The sequence below is a fragment of the Agelaius phoeniceus genome, chromosome 9 (genome assembly GCF_051311805.1).
Source record: "Agelaius phoeniceus isolate bAgePho1 chromosome 9, bAgePho1.hap1, whole genome shotgun sequence".
NCBI lineage: Eukaryota > Metazoa > Chordata > Aves > Passeriformes > Icteridae > Agelaius > Agelaius phoeniceus.
The window spans coordinates 12507463-12529490 of NC_135273.1; the positions used below are offsets into that span (position 1 = coordinate 12507463).

At 38.6% G+C, this 22028-nt stretch overlaps 1 protein-coding gene across 1 annotated transcript; it reads left to right on the top strand.

Moving 5' to 3' along the window:
- The first annotated feature begins 11 nt into the window (after window positions 1–11).
- On the top strand, window positions 12–21279 carry PCGF6 (polycomb group ring finger 6). The gene is made up of 10 exons (XM_054637542.2): window positions 12–373; window positions 1319–1418; window positions 2716–2812; window positions 3302–3357; window positions 4271–4330; window positions 4933–5041; window positions 6982–7009; window positions 7580–7678; window positions 13720–13806; window positions 19015–21279. The coding sequence occupies exons 1-10, from the start codon at window positions 71–73 to the stop codon at window positions 19063–19065; spliced, it is 990 nt and encodes a 329-aa protein (XP_054493517.1). The 5' UTR covers window positions 12–70; the 3' UTR covers window positions 19066–21279.
- The last annotated feature ends 749 nt before the right edge of the window (window positions 21280–22028 follow it).

The window sequence follows — 22028 nt, forward strand, 5'->3', positions numbered from 1 at the left end:
CGTGCCCCGCGGCGTTCCACGCAGGCGCCCCGGGCCGCGGACCGACCCGTGCCAGCCCCGGTCCGTGGACATGGAGGGAGACACCGGATCCGGGGTCCCGGCGCTGTCGGGCGGGGATGGAGCGGGCCAGGGCCAGGGCCTGGGCCCGGCCGATGAGGACCGGGATATGGAGGGGGCCCCCAGCTGCTCGGGGTCGCGCTCCCATCCCTTCGAGTTTGAGCGGGGTCGCTCGGAGTCCAGCGGCGATGAGGACGACGACGACGAAGACGACGAGGAAGAAGAGGTGGAGGAGGAGGAGGAGGAGATGGAGGGCGACACCAGGGCTCGGTTCGGAACGGATGATGGGGAGCTCGACTCGGACGACGACCGGGAGGTAAAGGGGCGGGAGGGTGCCCGGGGCACGCCAGGCCCTGCTCCCGGCGTGCCCCGCGTGTGATAATGGACTTTTTATTATTTTTACTTTTAAAAAATTATTATTATTATTGTAATATTTATTTTATTATTACCCGAGTTCACTTCATCTGTCTCATTTAAGTGAAGCCCTTACAAACTCTCGGCGTGGCTGGGAGGGTGGTAGACGGTGGCACGTGGGCGAAATGAATGGTGCTATTGAGGGAAAGAAAGCCCTTTAGTCGGGCTTTGAGACGAGAGGAAACGTAAGAATCTAATGTGTCACCTCTTTCAGACACATCTCAGATCGGCGCTATTGAAGAAATTTGTTCTTTTTTGAAATAGTGTTATTCAGTGAGGAAAGCTGTTGTGGAACTACTTGTGTGCGTTTCTGGTAAATGTTCTTCATGACCAGGATTCAAAGCAGTGAAATTTCAGCCTTTGCTTCTATGTGTATTGTATATTTTATAACTGTGTGTACAAACAAGAGATGACTGTCTCTTGTCATACAAACTCTCTCTATATCTTGATTTGGGACTCCAGCTGAGCATTGCTGAGCATTTTCAAATAATGATGTTTGCCACCCATGCCCACTTCAAGGTTGCTGGCTATGTGATATTTTGTTAAAAGGGTTTATCCAAAAAAACTTTTCGCAAAATGATTGATTGTTTAAAGTTTTCTTTTTAGGTAAGATTCATGAAACAGATTGGATTACTGCTGTCAAAAAGCTCAATTTAGAAGACTAGGTAAAAGTCTTTAAAAAATGAGCTCTACATGAGAAGCAACTGATCTGTTCGGAAAACCCATTCCTCTAACACACTGATCCCATTTTTTCCCATGGTTGTAAGGTTGTGGTATTTTGGAAGCTGCAATCAAGGAATTTCATGGCTTAGACTGTGTATTCAAACTCACCAATTTTTGTTTGCAGCGTATGATAAACCTCGCAGAGCTGACCCCCTACATCCTGTGTTCCATCTGCAAAGGTTACTTTATCGATGCTACAACTATTACAGAATGTCTGCACACCTGTAAGTATCTGTTGGTATTGTCTGCCTAAGGGTTTAGTTGTAAATTTAGACCAATCCAGCTGTTGAAATGTTCTGAGTTCAGAAAAATAATTATCTGTTCAAACTGAACGTTTGTTGTGTTTATTCTGTTCTTAAGCAAGACATATTTGTGGGTATTTTAAGCATCAGAAAGTTATTAAATCAATCAATCACGAAGTCAACTTTCCATATTAAGAAGGAAGATGATGTAGGAGAAGATAAAGCCCAAGTAAAACAAAAGCAGAGCTACTACATATATTTTCTTTTTTTTTTTTTTTAAGTGGGCTCCGGGAATTTGAGTGTATAACTGAGAAAAGAAAGTTGAGTGGCTTTGCTTTTAATGGACTGGAAAGTTTCCTAAACTGTTGCTGATGTGAGCTTGTGTAAATTCACAAAACCCCATAAGCTCCTGTGGAAGTACCAGTTCAGGTACAGAAACAGTGGTCTGCACCCTTGGCACAGTTTGTCCATAATCTGATGAATGGAAGCAGGTGGGAAATAAATAACTGATTTCAATGTGCTTGTCTTGTTATTTTTCCCCCTGGATCCTAGAGCCAACAATTTTCCCAGTGCTAAAGAACTGTTTTCTCTCCAAACTAATAAAACACCTTCTGTGAGGCTGACTCTTTAGCCACACCCATGTTCATACCTGAATCCGAGAATCCTGCTTTACTAGATCTCCCAAACATTCACGCTGCATAGATGGAAAACTTTCTCTCTCTCTCTTTTTTTCCCCCCTTTTTTGGAGCACTACTCACTAGTTTGTTCTATAGCATGAAGTATTCAGCACAGTTTGCAATTTACAAAGAGGCACAACTGTTAATAAGGACAGCATAGAGGTGGAAATGCAGCTGTGGTGGTGTCTTAGAATTCTCCTGGTAAATGTTACAGAAAAGTTTCCTCTGTTCAGGCAAATGGGGAGCTGACTTGATAGTATGTTATTTATTCTAGGTATTTCCACTTAATAGCATTTTTCCAGGTTTTTAAAGGACTTGTAAAACACAATGAAAGTGGCAGAGTTATGATTTCTTACCTTGTTTCTACTGAAAGTGTTTGTAGGGTGCTTTTCAGTTGTCAATATTCTGCCTTAGCCCTGCTCATGTTCTGCATGCACATTGAACTCTCACCCATGCATCCATTGGATTAGGAGTGTTCAGTGACTTCATTTTGTCTCTGACAAATTTTGTATGGCAAGTCTGGATGTATTTACCCCTTCTGCCTGAGCAGATGGCACTGTGTGAAGGACATGTGACTCCTGTGGGGTTTCTTTTCTTTACAGTTTGTAAAAGCTGCATCGTGAGACACTTCTACTATAGCAACAGATGCCCAAAGTGCAATATTGTTGTACATCAGACACAGCCCCTCTATAATATCAGGTAATAAATTTGTCCTATTCTTATAGATTTGCTACTTGCTTTTAAATGTTTTGTTCTACAGACTCGTAGTGCTTTCCTATTTTAAACAAAGGAATGGTTACAAGAAACACATTGTGTTCTTCACTAGTATGAGTTTCACCTCAAGATAAAAAGACTTTCTTTATTGTTTCATCTAGTTTGTATCCATTTCTAGGGTTTTTTACCCCTGCCCTGGGTATTTTCATGCATTTGCTCAGTGTTACTGGTGATACAAACACTTAACTATTTGGTTTGATTTCCTTTTAAGATGAAGACTTTTTGGCATGGTGTATTTATTAACTTAAAAAATTAAGTTTTAGTTTCTTGAGGTGTTCATGAAGGGTGGTGCTGTCACTCCATGTACATCCCATTTCAATGTTATATTTGGCATCTTTGTTACAGTTTACTAAAACCATTTTGTCTTGCACCAAAGACTCTTTTTTTTTTGTTTGTTTGTTTCCTATTTCATAGACTGGACCGACAACTGCAAGATATAGTCTATAAATTAGTTGTCAATCTGGAGGAAAGTAAGTCCCTTTCTCTGTAATATTACTATCTAGGGATTGAAAAGAATAGAAAACAGACTAATTCAAAGCCTTGTTTCTACTCTGGACTCTTCAAAATAGTTCTGTGATGTTTGGTTATAAGTTGTAATGAATTAACTGACAGCTGGCATCTTTCTGGCTGCTAAATGCTATTGAGGTAGTGGTGTGTACCTTATTTCATGAAACACAGCTGTCACTGTATCCAGATAAACATGCAGATAATATTTCACAATTTGTTCCTCTAATTTTAGTAGAACCATATCATATCATTGTGTAAAATGTTCACTTGGCTCAGTAGAAAAAAATGCCAAGACTGATTCTCTCAAATACTTTTATTTTTTTCCTCATTGCCATGTTTACTTGTCTGATTTTAGATGTGTTTACTGTCTTATCTAATTTATTTTCAACTTTGGGGGCCAATGATCCTCCACAGTCCCCCTGGATAGGCTGAGTGAAATACACAATCCAGTGGATATGTATGGACTATAGATGGTGTTGCTTTGTAAAGCAATACTATGAGCATATATGTAAAAAATATATGCATATATAAAAATATATGCGTATATATAAATATAGTATAAAAAGTACTATGCTCTATGTGAACAGGTTATAAAATACTGTGTCATGTCACAAGGCATGACAGCCAGAAGGATATTAGTTCTTGCAGCTACTTCAGTATTATTTATGGCCAGTTTCTCTGATTTTCTCCCAGTTTTTACTAACAAAATTTCAGTCTGTGTTTCTTAAGTATCTCAGCCTCATGAAATACTAGTGCTGGTGAAGGTCTGTAGAAACTTGGAAAGTTTTTGCTGCTCTAACCATTGAAAATTGGTCAATGAGAATGGATATCCTCAGCATCTGAAACATTTCAACCTGTATTGTGCATTTTTTTCAGGAGAGAAAAAACAAATGCATGACTTCTATAAAGAAAGAGGATTAGAAGTGCCCAAACCAGGTGAGCTGTAATCACTTTAAGAAACGCTGTTAAGAAAATACTTACCATATCCTTTATTCTTAAGGGCCTTCTTTAGTTCACAACTGAAGGTGGAAGTACTACTGGAAATATGGGATTCTTAGTTATTTGGAAATTATAACTTGCCACAGATCTCAGATTATAAAAATTGATGAATTGGCAACACTTTAACTCTGATCATGGCTGAATTATTTTAAACTACGTATTTTGCTTACAACCAGGAAATATATATATAAAATGTGCCTTCATGTTATTTTCTGGCTGTTAATAAGTAATAGACATTACAAAGGAGTAAAAAGGAGAGCTTCAAAGTCTGCTGAACAGTGGGGGACTGTTCTAATTATTTTGTTCCTATCAAACAAAGCTCTCTGGAGAGTGCTGAGCTGAAAGCTATTAAAATTCTGATTCAGGTACACAGCATAGAATGTAGGAACAGCTGATAATAAATTAGTAATAAAAAAAGAGGATTAATTGCATGGGCTTTTTTACCTGGTGAGCTATTCTGTTTTGCTCAGTGCATGCTAGTATCTTATTCTGCTTTTATTTCAAGTTATCTTTGCATTTTGGCTACTTGAATATTTTAGCTGTCCCACAGCCAGTTCCACCGAGCAGAGGAAGACCCCGAAAAGTTCTGGGCTCAGTGTTCCGGATCCCACCAGAACTTGACATTTCCATACTTCTGGAGTTTATTGGGTGAGTCGTGGGCAAATGTGAGAGCAAGTGACTGACATGAGGGTGCTGCTAGCATGTGATGAACCATTAACTGCCTCTTAGTTTTCATTAAATGTGTATTTCTTCCATCTCAAATAGTAGTGGGGAGCCAGCTTTAACTTACAGTGCGATAGTGACAGCCAGCTATGCACAGGTAGAGGATGCAGATAATTAAATGTTTAAGATCTATACTTCCTAAGAAGTATTGTTTTAAAATGTAGATGTGTTTTATTTTTAGCAAAGTCATGCAGTCTCAGTAAACTGAGCAGAGAAATCCCTGTCTGTTCCAGTCCCTGATCCCTGTGGGTGGCAGCACTGTTAATCCTGGGTGTGCTCACAGGAAGCACTCAGTGGCTTTCAAATAATAGAAACTTTTAAAATTGTGAATCCATATACCTGCCTTAATTTCAATTTTCATTTTCTTCATGCCTGACTTGCAGAAGTCATTTTAGACCTCAAACCTGGTAAACTTGTATCTGCCTGAGAAACAAGATGACTTTTGAAACTGTCTGTTATATTTAGTTTTTTGGTAGTTTTATTTTAAATGTCCAGCATTGGCAGCAAAGCAGATAATACTGTGTAAATATCATCTATACGATATGGAACTGTCCACTGTGGGGTTTTTTTTAATATTTTTATATGGAGGGATGCACAGAATATTTCTAAATAGAAGATGATGGCTTAAAACCATCTACTTTGTATTTTATTTTAGTGACTTTTTTAACCTTTGATAATTTATATTGTCAGAATCAAAGAGATTGTCTTGGCAATGAGAGATTAATAAAGCATTTTGGAGAAAGAAAACTTGGAATAGATTGGACCAGCCAAAAGAAATTGTTACCTTGAAAGTCTGACTGTCTACATTGTATCTCTATGAACTATAATGTGGACAGCAGTGGCTGTGGAACTGTATCAAAGAAAATGACAGCTGTAGTGGGAAAGCTTTTTTTATGTTTGTTTCTTAGTTAGTGACAGATTTACTTAGCTTTGTCTGATACCTGGTACATATTTAGAGGTGGAGATTCTCAATCATAGTAACTTGAAGTGCCACGTTAATGTGTGGTCTGCACAAGTGTTATATTTGCTTGCTATAGCAAATGGTCAGCTGATTTTAGCAATGTTTGATTTATTGCCCTCTCCAGCACAATGAAAATACTGCAGTGTTTCCTCTCTCATATATACATACTTGCTAATGCAATGCAAGAATAATGAAATGTCGTGTATTGGCCTTAATTAATTGAGAAATTTACACATTGTACTACAAGGAGATAAGTGATCAATGATAGATCACATGCTCAGGCTGTGCAAATCAATGAACCTTGGCTGAAGCCAGCTGGAAATTTGGTTATCTGCCATGTTTGTATGCATTTCACATTCCAGAGAAACATATGCTGCTTTCCTGAGTTCCTAGATAGCATTAGCATTAATATTGTCATATGAACAGCCTGGAAGGCCAGCATCTTGCCCAGGGAGCCCCTGAGGTGGTTGGGTGAGTTCTGTCAGTAACTTCCTAGATACTGTTAAGGTTCCAAATATCAAGGATCATGAAATATGAAGGTTTAAGCAGCATCAATATTGCAGCCTACTCCTATGAAAATTAGTGTTACATTGTGTTTAAAAATGGCTTTAGGCTACACGGGGTTTTATTCACATTTTATGTAGAGAAATCCTGACATCCTAAATAGCTGAATTTACAAGAAAAATTGAGCAGAAATACAAAGGGTAGGAGAAAAAGATAAATAAATTCAGTCCAATATTATTTTATGCATAGCAATTTAATGAAAGGAAGAGCCTGAGTTTGGAAAATAAGTTGGATATGCAAGACTCATAAATCAATAAGTCATTGTTATAATAAAGAGCTTGATGATATTAATAACTTACAATCTTAGCAATGTTGACTATTTACTCTTTTGTTTTTTCAGAGCTAATGAAGGCACAGGGAATTTTAAGGTACAAATATGATTAAATTTTTGTCTTACAGTTTACTTCAGGAATAATTATAGCCTGAGTATATTTAATTTAGTTTGGTTTTCTTATACTGAGTGCAGCTGAAGCTTTCATCAGAATAATAATAACCAGTCTTTTATTACAGTGTATTTCAAACCTATTGTTTTATAACATCACACCTACCCAGCAATTTTTTCTTCTTTTTATCCTCATATTTCCCTTTTTTTTTTTCATAATCTTTTTTCATCTTCGGTATCCCCTCCTACCCTTTCTGTCTCATATTTGCCCTTCTTTCTGCCTTGTTTATCCTGGGGTTTTTGGGCCACACAGAACATAGGACTGTTTAAAACATTTAAAAATAATCAGTTGCTTAGTAATTTTTAAATGTTTTAACAGCATCTGGAGTCTTAATACATATTTGGTCCATTCCCTGTGATGTAATCTGCAGGTAGATCAGAGAAGGGTTCAAAAATGTGAGCTGTTTCCCTGTTACTGGGCTGCTGCTTGAGTTTGGAGCTTCTGAGGGATTAGTGCCAAAGTCTTTAACTTAAAATCTTTATTTGTTCTGTGCAGCCTTTGGAAAAGAAGTTTGTGCGTGTTTCTGGGGAGGCAACAATTGGACATGTGGAGAAATTCCTCAGAAGAAAAATGGATCTAGACCCTGCTTGTCAGGTACATCCTTGTTGTAGCAGTCCCAAGTTGTCTGTGCTTTGGACAGACATTTCCATTGTTCATTAGATTCTAAAAGTAGAGTTTTTTTATACAGTAAGGATTAAAAAATGAATTGTTTTCAGTTTTGTGATCTGCAAGGAACAACTCTTCTAACTCATTTGCAACCTATTCAGATTTTCATAGTATTGTACAAACTGGACAGAATTCCTAAAGTGCCTTGTAAAATTTCAGCGAAAGAAATTCAAAGCCAAGAGATTCTGCTGTTTCAAAGGTAAAACTAGACAGGAAAGTGGGAATGTGGGAGCATGCAAAGGCATGGTGCAAGCTCCTGCAAGGTGAATAATAGTAAAATTTAACTGAAGGCAAACAAGGGCTAAGATATGGATGGATGTGTTGAAATGTGTATGAATGCAAATACAGACACTTTCCTCCAAATAAGAATTCAAAGGAGCAGAATATGGTACAAAAGAATTTAGCTTCATATTTCTCAACCATTTTGAGAGGAACTGCTTGTCAAAACCAGTTTCCAATTCTTCAGTGTATTTCAGCAGCTATTCAGTTGGGAAAGTGCAAGAGTTCTGTAGTGTGTAAATAATTCTTAAAGCTGTCAGTTCCTGGAAGATCAAGCTGATGCTGTTGTGAATAGGTAAATGGTAGAAGTTTAGTGCTGGGTTTGGAGTTAGGGCTGTTTCCACACAGCAGTAACTGTGGGACAATACAGAATGTCTGTGTGCCTCAGTAATGAGTATTGTGCTGCTTACCTTTCCAGTGGTGACAAAGCAAATCAAATATAAATTTTTTATCCTGCAGAGGAATTAATGTATTTTTATTTGCTGGTTTCCTCTCAGTGAGAGTCTGTAGCTTTTACATGGTGGTGACTTGATATTCTAAACAAATACAAGTATCCTCAAAATGAGGCTGGAGAAACTTCTTGCATTATTTAGTTGTTGTTTATTTGAGGGGAAGGAATTGTTTTGTTTGTTTGGATTTTCTTAAATAGTACATCAGAATCTCAATTTTCAGGAACACTGAGCATCTGTCTTGGAAACTGCAGGTGTCCATCTTTCAAAATCACCCTGGGCCTGTGTGCTGGGTGTCTTCCAGACTGTAAAATCTTAAGATCATCTAGATCTTAAGTTCTTAAGTTCTGTTAGAGAACTTGAGATTTTTTCACTCATTAGTTACTTTCTACGTGGACTTTGCCAGACAGGTACAATCCCCTTGGTTAAACAGTTAAATGTTACTAAATCTCAAAAGCTGATGATTTCATAGCTGTCCTTTCTCAAGATGTTCTTGATGCTGAGCCTGTCACTCCTATCTCTGCTAGTATCTAGTTTGCCATTGTGGTGTAAGGCACAATCATTGGCTGGTTCTAATCCTTGGTCTCTTCTGTGCAAGCCCTGCCTGTTTGGAGGAAATGATAAATCTTCTTTCTTCTTCAAACAGATGCCTTAGCTGCCTTTTTTTCTCATCTTAAATGATACGCTCCCATTTTTTTTGTCAGCAAGTATTTTTTTGGTCATTAGAAACCTGAGTTGATTTTTATGCCCCAAGTCATGACTGTTGTCTTGATATCTAGGCTTATCTTTAAAAAATATGGAAATTCAGGAAATGAAGCTGGAAGTATTTCTTTCTTGCCTGAGTGATCATTTCTTTGTCATATGGGGACTAAGATTAAAGGAGTGAATGTACTGAGCTGTTAGCTTCTCATGGTAGTACACAGAGCTGAAGCTGATGGTTTGTTGGTAAACATGCAGAAAGTGAAAGAGATGTCAGATATGTCATTGAGGATTAATAAGCCTAATTAATAAGACTAATGAATCATGTCTTAGTCCAGCTTCCCAGGATGACTAATAAACTAAAACAAAATTAGGGAGAACCTGATTCTGAATGATCACAAGCAGAAAAATTTAGAGAACTAGGTTACAAGCCATATGTGCAAAGAATTTAAATGCAGAAGATTCTTTGCTGCTTTTTTAGTTTGCTCTAGAAATTTGGAAGTGTTGAGGACTGCAGTGGTTCATTTCCTGTCAGCTTTCCCAAAGTATGTTAAAAAAGAAATTGATACTAACTTTGGACAACAAGCTCTTCCTTTTAATATTACTTCTTTAGTCTTATTTCCCAGCTCTCTTCATTACCTAAAATAATTGATTTTTATATAAAATGTCTTGAGTTTGGTGTGTTTAGTATGGGACTGGAGTCCAAGAATTTCGTTTCCTTGGGAATCTTGGAAGTTTCTACATTTAGTACTACATTTATCTACAGAAAATTTATTGCAACAGTGTTGACTTGTGTCTTAACTTGGGACTTGGAAAGATTTGACTGTAAGGAAGACATAGAGTGTTTCTTCCTTTATCTCCTCAGTATATCAATTGCATTTTTGGCTTCGTTCTCGTAAGGACACTGGGTGTGATTGTTTTGTGAGTGCAGCCAGTTCCTACTGAATATCAGCTGAGTTTGACAGTCTGCAAAAGTCCTGTTTGAGAATGTTTCAGTCATTCCCTGTTAGAGCTCATTTGGTGACCAAGTGATAGAAGGTACCTTACTCACCCCCTGAACTCCTGGCTCTGCTTGGACATCTCTGACTTAATCTTTTCATGTGGAATTTGAGCTAATACTTGCCCTTCTTCATTGACCTGCACAAGTGCAATGCATTTAGGTTAATGAAAATGTGAAATAAGCCATCTGGCAGTATATATAGAAATCTAAAAAGTGTTTTGAAGCTACTGCCATTGTTCTTTTTTTTCTATTCTGAGAATTCAAACTGCTTTCAGACTTCTGTAATTGCATTTGCAAATGGATTATGATTTAAATTCCCTAGTTTATCTGAAGGTTAAGGCTTCATTTATTTTTATCTACCACTAGAGGTGGCAGACAGTAGTTTCCTCTTTCTGATGCTTTGTTTTGAACTCTGTCCTTTGGGCAACAACTAATTTTCTGTATGTGTTTATGTATACTTCTAATCACAAGGTCTCTCTTGAATATTCTTGCTGGAATTTGCTGGGAGAGGGTGAAAATATTTTTTTAGAAACTGGAATTGCCAGTAATAGCTAAGTAGGTAACATCTGATAGGAACTAAATACAGGTTGTGGCATTTGGAACCCAGTAGATTCTTGTCCTTGGCATCAGAAGTTTTCTTTAGAGTGTGATTTCCTTTGAGCTCCTCCTGCAACAGCAGCATTCCTTCCTGCTATTTCTTCTGTAAGGATGAGAGAAGCTGCTGAAGGACTTGCAGCTCAGCTGCTTGGAATTCATTAATGTGGCTGATGGAACAGAAATGTTCTGTTACCAGATGTGCATTCCTGAAAGTGTGTGAACTGCAGTCTGGGGGGACACTGGGAGAAAGAACTCTGTGCTCAGACACAGTGTAGTTGTTGATGCAATTTCTTTATGCCAGTATTGGACCCTGGATTAAAAACATCCAGGACCTCTGGAAAGTAAACAACAGCTAGAGGAAATGGGAAATTCTGACAGCTTTTTAAATAACTAGCTCAAATACTCATGTCAGTCTCTAAAACTTTTGTGTTTTCCTTCCCTGGGTAGTATGAGTTGACATAGAAAATATTGATGAAGCCTACTGCTTTCTGGGCCACATTCTCCCTTAGGATGAGTCTTATGTGAGGTGTCCTTTGCATGAACTTTTTCTATTTTTTATATCTGTCTTACTTAGTGAGCATGAATTTTATAATTGTCTGTTATGGTGGCTTTTAGAGAAATAGCTCTAATAGCAGACATGTCACCAAAAGAAAAGAAATGGCATAATGCAAAACCTACTTTATTTTAATAAGAATTTTAACAGAAATGATTGAGTATTCAGCAGATTCACTTTCATGCTTCCTTTCAACAAAATGTCACGCTGCAGTTACTGCTGTCTCAGGCAATCACTAGTAGTTGGCTTCAATTTTACCAGTCATTTGAAATTTTAGTAAATTCATAGCAGTGATGGTGCTGGTGCCTCTTTTGTAATGGAACATATAAATTCCTGTATGACACAAGGATTCTTCTGAGACACATTTCACAACTTATTTTTGCACTGACCTGAGATTTATTTTTTCATTGTATGTTTTATTCTCTTGTCCTTATAAAAGGAGTGCTAGCATAACAATTAGCAGGCAGAATTTCAGGCTTTGGGTCTGGAATTAGGAGATTAAGCATTTGGTATTCAGTGAACTCTAATACAGTAAATGTGAGAAACTTGTCTCAATTTATTATTAGACACTGGCTCTTTAATGACTGCTGTTTGAAACTGGAGCAGCAGCAGGTACAACAGTGTACTTTCAAACAAGCATTCTAATTCTGTTTTGAGAGATTCTCAGCAGCTGTGACTGTCTATTTGCATCCTGTACTGGTCAAACAGATTAGATTTTCTATTTCTGTAGAACATATAAAACATTTATGTGATATGTTTCATTGGGAGCAAGATTGAGTTTTCAGTGCCTTATGCTATAAAAATTGCAGAAGTAAGCTTACAAGCAAAAGTAATTAAACTCATAAGTCTGGAAAGCAAAGCAGTCATGTTTGTCTTCCTGCAGCAATAACTGTAAATGTTAAAAATGCATGGAAGATAGCAGAGAGAACTGCAGACAGTTTTCCAAAAGGAAAAGAAATCACATTTTTTGAGTACTATGTTAAATATATCAAATATTGATGTTAACTATATGAGTATGTATGGATCAATAGCTAATCAGTATTTACTATTATGTCCACAGAAATTTTTAATTCCTGGAAGCTAAAAGCAGAAGTGCTGCTAAGCAGTTTACATCTTCTGCACATTAAGAATCAAAGAGAGTATTCTGCATCATTCTCATACAGTATAGGTGATGCAGTAAATTAGTCCTTTTTGAACCTCTGAGGAATAGAATTCCTGCATTCCCAAGTCTCAGAACAATGTGGTCTGCCAGCACAAATCTTACTAAATCTTTCCATGAAGAACAAGACAGAGGTAATGGGTCGGCCTGCAGAAGAAGATAAATCTGGGGGAGTGGAACAGCTGCAGCACAAACAATACATCATGATACTGCAGTGTGCTCCCACTGCTGCAGGGGCAGAGCTTAGGCAGTTCCCTTGCAGAAAGCTGTGGCACTGCTCATTGTCAATGCTCTTCTCTTCAATTTTGAGGTCTTGTCGATTCATAGATGAGAGCACTCTCATTTCCTTATCTAGAAATTGCTCATAAGGAAAATGTAAGTGAGCTCCAGTTGAGAGAAAAACGCTGCTGTGTTAGCTGCTCTAACTTGGAATGTTAGAGACTTGATTTACATTATACACTGTAAATACATGGTAACTTTATAGAGAAGCCTATTTTTCTTAATAATCAAGACAAGGAATTCAAAATACCTGATTAAGGTTTGTGTTTTCCACAAAATTACTGCTTTTGTGGGCAGTTACTAAACAAGTGCCTCCTATGGAATTGCAGGCACCACTGACAGAGTTCAGCTGCAATAGAGGACAGTGCATGGAACTGCTGAGAATGCCCTGCAGCTGCACCTCAGGAATACTGACTGAGTGCATGCTGAAAGAGGACTGTCATGTTACTGCTGACAATGGCATGCACCAAGATGCTCCTTTCTATTAAGGCACTTCTTCCCCAGTATTAAGTGGAAATAGTCAGGTGTTTTCTCCCTTGAGATAAGGAGGGTGGCAATGGCTCTTTTTTTTTTTGTGGCACAAACAAGTTTCCCTCTTTTGCAACTGATGAATGATGACAGATATTTGTGTAGTTGTTCTAATACATGCTCTAAATTCCCATTAAAGTCATCACAGCTATTACTAAAGAGCTTGTTTCAGTGGACACACCAAACTGTGTGAAACAATAAACTGTCCTCTCTGTTCAGCACTGGGCCCAGGTCAGGGCCTTGAAAGGCTTTAGGGCAGTGCAGTAGTGCTGTGAATGTTAAATACATTTGGACAACAGAGGTAAAGATGGCTTTAGTGTCTAACATGCTAGCATTGAACTCTGCTAATAAAATTGAAAGGGCTTGGATACTGTTTTGCTACTCCAAAGGCAAGCTGGCCTTAACCATGCTTGTGTTTTTTCCCAGGTGGATATAATATGTGGTGATCACCTGCTGGAGCACTACCAGACACTGAGGGAAATTCGTCAGGTCATAGGGGAGAGTGCAGTACAGGTATGTGGCAGCTGGGGCTTTGTTCCAGGTTTTCTGTTTCAAAACAGAAGACCTCTCTTAAGCCCTCAGGTAGCACCAGCTTGTCTGAAGAAGTCACTAAGAAAAATCTCTCCAGTTTATGCAAAATCATTTTTATCTTGTAAGTAGAGTTGACAAAGTGCACCATGTTCTTCTTGGTCTCGTGATGTTCTGGATTTGAGGGGTTTGTGTTGAGTTTTGTTTTGGGGTTTCCCCCCCCCCCCACACCAAAACAAGTTGCTACCTTACCAATGATAAAGTGTACCAGCCATTCTTTCAATTAACATTCCTTGTTTTTCTTCTCTGGCAATTGTATCTCTGCAGGAAATCAGAGGACAAATCCCAAATAAGGCTATCCTTGTGGCTGGGTCAGGAGAATAAACTTGCTTATAAAAACACAAACCACAGATAGAGGGTAATGAATGCAGTAAATATGCTTGATGCATATTGTATTGGCTCTGGTCACAGCAGGAGTGTATGGCCAGCTATTTCTTGTTGATAACTTGCTGTCTTTAGTGTTGCTGGCTTTGCGAATAAGAAAGCATTTTTATAAATTCTTTGTGAATCTTTTCAAAGCATCTTTAAAGGACCACACCATTTTAGAAGTACTGCAGAAACAATGAAGTATTCTGCCAAGTGGAGCATTAGATAGAGATGTAAAATTGTGGTATATGGTAAACTGCATCTTAATCTGAACTTGGAAGTCTGAAAAGTTACTATTTAATACAATAGGAAGAAATAGGATTAGATTGGTATTTTATTTGGAAAGCAATCCTAGGAGATAGCAGAAGGGCTAAAATAGTAGCAAAATTAGCTCTCCCCACTTGTTTGTGCACACACATGCACAAACATTTACATTTAAAATTCCTGCTGAGCTCTCATATGCCACAGGAAGGCCTCTGTATTGGAGGCAGGAAGTAAAAAGCTGAACTTGAGATCTCTTGGACTTTGCATCACTTGTAGCTGATTTGAATCACTAGAAGGGGTCCCAGAGTTAGAGCAGAGGTGTTTGGCTCATGTTAATATTGGCAAACATTAAAATCTGTGAGGCTTGTGCTGTTTCTGCAGTTGAAGGGAATAAATTCCACACCTGATGTTTTAGCTGGTTTATAATAGCATAAAGAAGAAATGAAAATATAACCTAATCCAGTTTGGGGAGCAGGGAATAGAAACTGGGGGAAGTGGGTACTCGTAACCAGCTTGTTTCTGACACTGAGTCACTGCAAGTAAATTCAGCAATCAGCACAAAGTGATGGAAGTGCTCTCTGCTAAGAGCTTCAGTAAATGGCAGGGGATGATACACTTATCAGTCCAGGGATACAGTCACAGGTATGGTTTTAGACTTGAGCTTAGCACGAAAGCTTTTCATATATGAGAAATGCTCTTGGGGGAGCACTTGAAGGAATACTGCAGCAGTTTCATTTCTTGTCAGAACTGGGTCTGCCTGATTGATGTTTGGTGGTAAAGCACCAGTCAGCAGCTCCACGAAGAGAGCAGTTGCCTTGGGATGCATTCTCCAGTGATGTTTCAAATCTCATTTATTGCCAAATCAGTATGCTAGCAGTTAATTCTCTCAAGGCTTCTCTATTGGACAAATAAATAGAAAAGAAACATCTTGGCTTACTGTGAAGTCTTGTTCTTTCATTGTCACTTTCAACAGGAAATTTGAAAGACCAGGTTCATCTTTATTTTCTCTTCATATTGCTAGAAGATCTCTAAGGATGCCAAATAGTTACAGTAGTAATGTTCCTTCTTTTTTGATATTGAAATAATTGTGACATTTTCATGTCTTTTAGTCTAACATAATATTTTTTTAGAAATCAAGAGGATGCATTTCTACAATTAAAAAAACCTTGGAAAATATTTTTAGATAATTAGCCATGAAAAAAATCCCAACGAATGGGTCAAGTATAAAATGGTGAGGGTTGTTAGTTTCTCTCCAGAATCTGAAATTCAGTAAAGGGTACAGTTGTCCTGGCCAGTGAAACTACAAGTACAGAGGAACATTTGATGAATTTTACATTAAACTCCAAGGGCATCTTGTGCCTTTGTAACTTCCCAGCCTTTCCAAATCAGTGCTGGAGCTTGGAATGTCCCCCAGAATGCTGAGACACTGTTCAATACTACTGTTGTCATTTACAGGTTTCTGAGGTTCATTGTAGATGCTTCATGCAAAGAAAAAAGCTTCAGTAACTACTTCTGCAACAGAAAGTCATTTGAAGGAATAAACATTGGGCTCTTTTATATAGATGAGTACAACCACTGTTAGAGGAGAAAAATAGCTGCTATTCTGAGTCACATTTTTCACTTGCAAGTTCATTCATGTCAGCAGTTATTCTTTTTGCTGGGAAAAGTGATTATAAAAATGCAGATAAGTTTCTCTTTGGCAAATATATGAATTTTAACGTTCATTCTTTGGTAGCATTTGCAGCATCACATGTGTTCTGTTTGATTTGTTGTTCTGAACCATAATCACTGTGGTGCTCTTAGTGGCTTTTACTTACATTGAATGGTTCTTAAGATTTGTTTGTGAAGATTTTGGGTGTTGTATTTCTTTTCTTTTTTTTCCCTACTGACTAGCATAGCACTGTGTAATGATGCCTTAGACCCTGAGTAAATGAAAGTCTCCTGAAGGTGCAAGCTGGATTTTAGCTCTTCTGGATAGATTTCTGCCTTTCCAACAAGTGTGGGAAGACCAAATGTGATCTGAACATAAAATAAATATTCCTGACACTGATCCCATAGTAACCTATTTGGGTTGTTTTAATTGGAGTAAATAGGCAACTAATTTTAGTGGTTGAATGTAAGCAAATAGCATGTTCATTTCTGATAGTTGATAGAAGGCTAAAAAAGAATCAGGAATAAATCTTGTTTAATCTTGTAGATGTCAAGATACTTTGACATTTCTGAAACTGGGTGGTTGGTTAAATCTTCCTAATTAGCTGAAAGTAGGATTTCTAGCTCTGTTTAGGGCAAAAACATAAAAACCTCACTGACAGAATTTATATAATAACAAACAACTTTGATTTTTTAATATTTTAAACTGTGTAAAACTGGTGGACTTTACTGCAAGGAGTGATCAAAGACACTTACAGAGATTTTTAAAGGCTCCATTTTGTCACCAGGCATTGAGATCTGCCTGTAATTATGAGTTTGATCAAGTAGCTAAGAAAGGAATCTTGTTATTAACTAAATGGGAATATAACTTCTTCCCAGTTGTACCTTCCTGCCCTCTGCTGCACAAATGCAACCTGATCCAAGCTGCTGCTTATTTTCACTTGTCTAAAACTGGGCCCTCTCAGAGTTCTGCATCACTGATGGATATAATGAGCTCACACATGGGAAAAGCTAAAAGGAGTAGCTTCCTTGATGTCCTTGGCCCTTGGCACAGAGGTTTGGCAGATTATAATGGTCTCTTTGTAGCTCTCACCTTTTTGTAACCCAATGCTGTTGTGCTGTTTTTTTGGTCTCCTGAGCTAGGCAGGAAGAACTGTGCTCTAATTTAATTGCTGTGACCTTCTACCACACATTTCCTTTGGAAGTGTTTTACTCTTTGCAATGGGGTTATTGAATTTGGAAAGTGGGGCACTTCTTGTTGCTGCTGCTCTTAGAACATCAAAAGGGGTGTATGCTCTGATGTTTTGGGCTGTCAGTTCCACTCTAAAATTTATAGTTGGGTGTAACAGGTGGGATCCTTTGCATTTTTTTTAGGTCAGGGTCACAAATGTGTGTCAAAAGACACTGGAGAGCTTTGCTTTTCTTTTGTGCCTGTCTGAGTTAGCCTTGAGATTTGTAATGGGCGGTGAGAGCTCATTCTCTGTTTGGACTTCCTTTAAATAACAGTATCTAGAGAAAGCAGCTGAACATAGATAGAAATGTGTAATCCTTTACAAGTGAATAATTACTGAGTAAGAAGTTCCAGTACTGGGATAACTCTCAGCTTCTCTTTGCAGAGAAGGAATTGCAGTGGTTTTGGCCTCAGGTTTAACAGGGCTATTTCCTTTAAATGTCCTACTGCCAAATGTACCATTTCAAAATTATTTATCAAAGAATACATTGTAGCATTTTCTTCTTCTATAAATATTTATTTCCTTTAAGAAACTGGAAAATAGAGGAAAAACTGGTTTTGACCACAATTTTTTTCCAAAAATAAAGTTTTGAATGTGTCTTATTTACTCTTTTGAAGGAACTAATGGGCACAAGGAATAAGTACCTTTGGGAAGGTATAACAACATTTTCATGTGCCAAGAGGTTCCTGAGTAAGCTCTTAGAACCTGTTCTGCCTTGCAATGCTGCTATCCCAATTTATGCTAGTCACCTAGTGAGTTAAAGCTCCTGTATCCTTTCAGGAGTTAGCAATGAGTTCCTGGTTATTACCAGGGCAGGAAGATGAAGAAAAGTTAGTGAGTTGATAGTAATACATTATCTTACAGCCTGTGTCTTAACAGGTAAAAACATCTGAAGCAAAATATAGTACATGTCAGTTGGTATTAATGTAGTTCTCTCTTCACAAAAGAACTTTCTTTAAAGTCTGTCCATATAAATAGGTGTAATGCAATGTCAGATTCCCAGTGGCTCTGTGGTGGAAGCAGACTGAGTGCTAGGCCTTTCAGCAGCTGCTTGTGATTTAAGTGACATAAGTAAGACTAATGGTTTAGAAGTGTCCTGTTTCACAGGTGAAGGGATTTTTTATTATGTCAAGCAGTCTTTGAAGAGGAGAAACATGAGTTAATAAACTAATAGTTTTTCATTTGGAGTTTTTTTAATCCAATACATTTATTACTTAATAAATGTATATAGTAGTAGTCTGGACTCTTGTGCTACAACTTTTGGCAGCACTTTCTAGAACTGCTTAGTGGATTACATTTTTTTCTGCTCCACAATGCAATGTGGAAATCAGCACGACTTGTAAACAAGAGCCTGATAATGCCATTATAACTTTATTATAAAAGCACTACCAGATTTTATCTTTTTTTTAACACACTTTTCCATGTCAAAGAGGAGAGGGGAATACAATTATTTGCCTTGATACTTCAAAATTTGCATTCTCCATATGGAAGTGACACAGTACAAACTGGTGAGGTTGTGCCTGGGGTCCTGCCATGCAGCAATTGTACCAGCTGCTGGCAGAAATGCCTCGGGAAGAAGGGAAGGTGCTATTATGAGACAGCTTCTTTCTCTTCTCTCTAGGATGGTCTACTTGTACTGCACTATGGCCTGGTGGTGTCTCCACTAACCTAAAGGTGTCTGGAATATCAGAAGGCAAAGGATTCTGAAGTCATGGAGCTTCTTCAGTGCTGTTTCTCAGCAAAGAAGCCGTCGCACTTCCTGTGGCAGGAAGCGAGTGAAAGGAACCACCACTCACTGCTGTGTGCTTGTAATGTAACATCTGACTTCACCACTGTAAAAAATTGCAGCTTCTCCAAGTACAGCTGTAGATGTTGCTATGCTTCATGTTACTGATTACTGTCTTCAAATTTCACTCAGCTCAGGGAAATTAAATGCTCCAAGTAGCTAATTTTTTTTACTTTCTAAAACCACAAGATTTCACAGGGTGAACAGCCTTTTTTTCCTCTAAGCTCTGAGATTTCTCTGGCTGTCTAAGTGTCTAGCTAGAACAGTGCTCTCAGGGATGGTCTTCAGTGAGCAGTATAATTTGTTTTGGGGAAGAGACAGTCATTTGCCTAAAAAAAAATATACTGTGATCATTTGTCTTTGGATGTGATTTGGGGAGAGGAAGGAAACTTCAGAAATGCAGACCAAAATAGGTAGGAAATAATGCAGCATAAGCATTGTTTTTTGAGAAGTAGCATTAAATTTGTTGTTTTTCTTGAAGAAAGACAATTTTGTTTGCACTGGAAATATATTTGCTGGTAGTTTGGCTTATACCAAATGGTGGATCATGCATCTCTAGTCTGAATGGAGATGAGCTGGCTGTAAGCTGGTTAAACTATGCATGGAAAAAAAATCAAAGTAGCACCTCTTTCTACCTGCTTGCTGTATATAATCACTGTCAATCTGCCATCATGTAAAATCTGTCAACTGACTTGTCTTGACTGTCAGACACATAAATCCATTCACTTTAGCACATACCTCTCCAGCAGCTGTGAAAATGGTCACTTTTTCCACTCTTTTTAATGTGTTTTAGTGCATTGTAGTGGAGATCAGGGTCAAATAATGTAATACCTGCCTGTTACTACCAGATTCACAGAGGACATTAGGTGACTTTAATTTTAACATGTTAAAATTAGGTTTGGTGACAACTGTAACACTTCAAATTTTCTTCTGTTTGAAGAAGCATTTGTGCAACATTAAGGACCAGAGGGCTCTGTGTGTTATGCTCATGCTGCAGAGTGGGTCATCAGTGTGGGGATTCATGAAAGCTTCCATTAGGCACCAGGCTCCTTCCCTCCCCTACAGTCAGTGCAGGGAAAGGGAAGAGATTCCTTTGTAAGGCATTTCAAAGCACCTAAGTTACAGAACCATAGACTTGTTAGGGTTGGACAGGCCTCTGGAGATCATCCAGTCCAACCTCTCTGCCAAGGCAGGGTCACCCAGAGCAGGAGGCACAGGAATGGGTCCAGGTGGGTTTGGAATGTCTCCAGAGAGGGAGACTCCACACCCTCCTTGGGCAGCCTGTTCAGTGCTCTGCCACCCTCAGTGTAAAGAATTTCTTCTTTCAGTCCCCCTTTCTTTCTTTCAGTCAGCTGGTGAGGCAGCAGCAGCAACTGAGCTAAGTGCAGGGGGGGTGAGGGTTTGACTGAGCTGTGCAGGGGTTCTGGAGCTTGGGGACGCCTGAGCAGCAGCCCCAAGCTCCATCCAGACCTGGTAGCCCTTGGCAGCCAGTCAGGCATGCAGGGGACATTGCCAGGAGCAGAGAGGGACGTTTTAAGTGTCCCTAAGGAGCAGAGCAAGCCCTTGTGGCCTCTGCTGGACCCTCTCCTGGAGCTCCTTGTCCTTCTTGCACTGAGGATCCCAGAACTGGGCACAGCACTTCAGATGTGGCCTTGTCAGGGCTGAGTAGAGGGGTGGGATCACTTCCCTTGACCTGGGGCCACACTCTTCCCAAAGCACTCCCAGATTCCATTGGCCCTCCTGGCTGCAAGGGCTCAAATGTGTTTGTTCACTGTCAGCCAAAGAGGACTGGCATCCTTTTCTAAAGAAAGCTTTCATGAATCCTCCCTCAGGTCTTTACAATAAACATCATTTTGTCTGTGAAGGTGGCACCATAAGAAAAAAGTTTTGTTTGAAGTAACTCTCATGATGCTTCTAAATATGTAACAAAAAGCCTTTTTAGCTACAAACTCCTATTTTACCTTTATAGTTTGTATAAAAGTAGTGTTTAAAATGCAGCAGAAAATGAGATTATTTTGTAAACACCTCGTGAGTTGTGTTAATAAAAGATTATATATTGTAACAGTAAAATAAACTTTATTTTAGCCAATTTAAAATTGAGCCCTTGTGTTTCTCTGCCATGTTTCCTCTGTCAGCCTCAGAATTATAGTAGATGATAGTGAAACTGCTGAATGTGTTCTGGGGTTGTTAGAATGACAAATTTCAATTAAGAGGCTGAATGGTGAAGGGTAATTCAATACCAGAGTCTCCACTGCAGCTAAGTGTGGTATTGTTAGCTGGAATAAAATGAAATCTCTGAGATTCTTCTTTTACTGAGGATTTTAGTGAGAAATAGCTCAGTAAAGAAGTCAAGATGATTTTTCCACAGGAATACAGCAGACATAATCGTGCGTAGTTAAAGGACCCCTTCGTTCATCAACAAAAACATCTTTTAGTGAAAGACACCTCTCAGTTATTGTCTCTCATGTTTATGGCTGTTGTTCTGGAGTCCCTGTGAACTGAATCTCTGACATTAGAATCAAGGCATCTGGTTCAAATACTCAATATTGCCCTTCCTTTTCCATTATCACTCCGGGGTCTGTTTTCAAATTTATAGCTCTCTGCTAAAAAATCATTATCAGTATAGTCACATTTTACATTGCAAATTCACCCTTAACCCTGGCTTGAACTTCTCATCTACAGAAGAGCTCATGTGCAGAGTTTAACAGCTGTATAGAAGCTGATAGTTAATTCAAATTAATGTCATTCTAGGATGCATTTGACTTTCAGGGCCCCAAGAGGGCTGTGCTGCCACTGGCACTAATGTCAGTGTCAAATTCTGCTTCTCAAAAATAGAAAGGGCCTCCTGG

What these genes read in the sequence shown, in the direction of transcription:
- PCGF6 (XM_054637542.2), top strand. Translation starts at nt 71, where the DNA reads ATGGAGGGAGACACCGGATCCGGGGTCCCGGCGCTGTCGGGCGGGGAT. An exon ending in ATTAGAAGTGCCCAAACCAG is followed by an intron (nt 4,331 to 4,932) that starts GTGAGCTGTAAT and finishes TGAATATTTTAG; the next exon opens with CTGTCCCACAGCCAGTTCCA. An exon ending in AAGGCACAGGGAATTTTAAG is followed by an intron (nt 7,010 to 7,579) that starts GTACAAATATGA and finishes TGTTCTGTGCAG; the next exon opens with CCTTTGGAAAAGAAGTTTGT.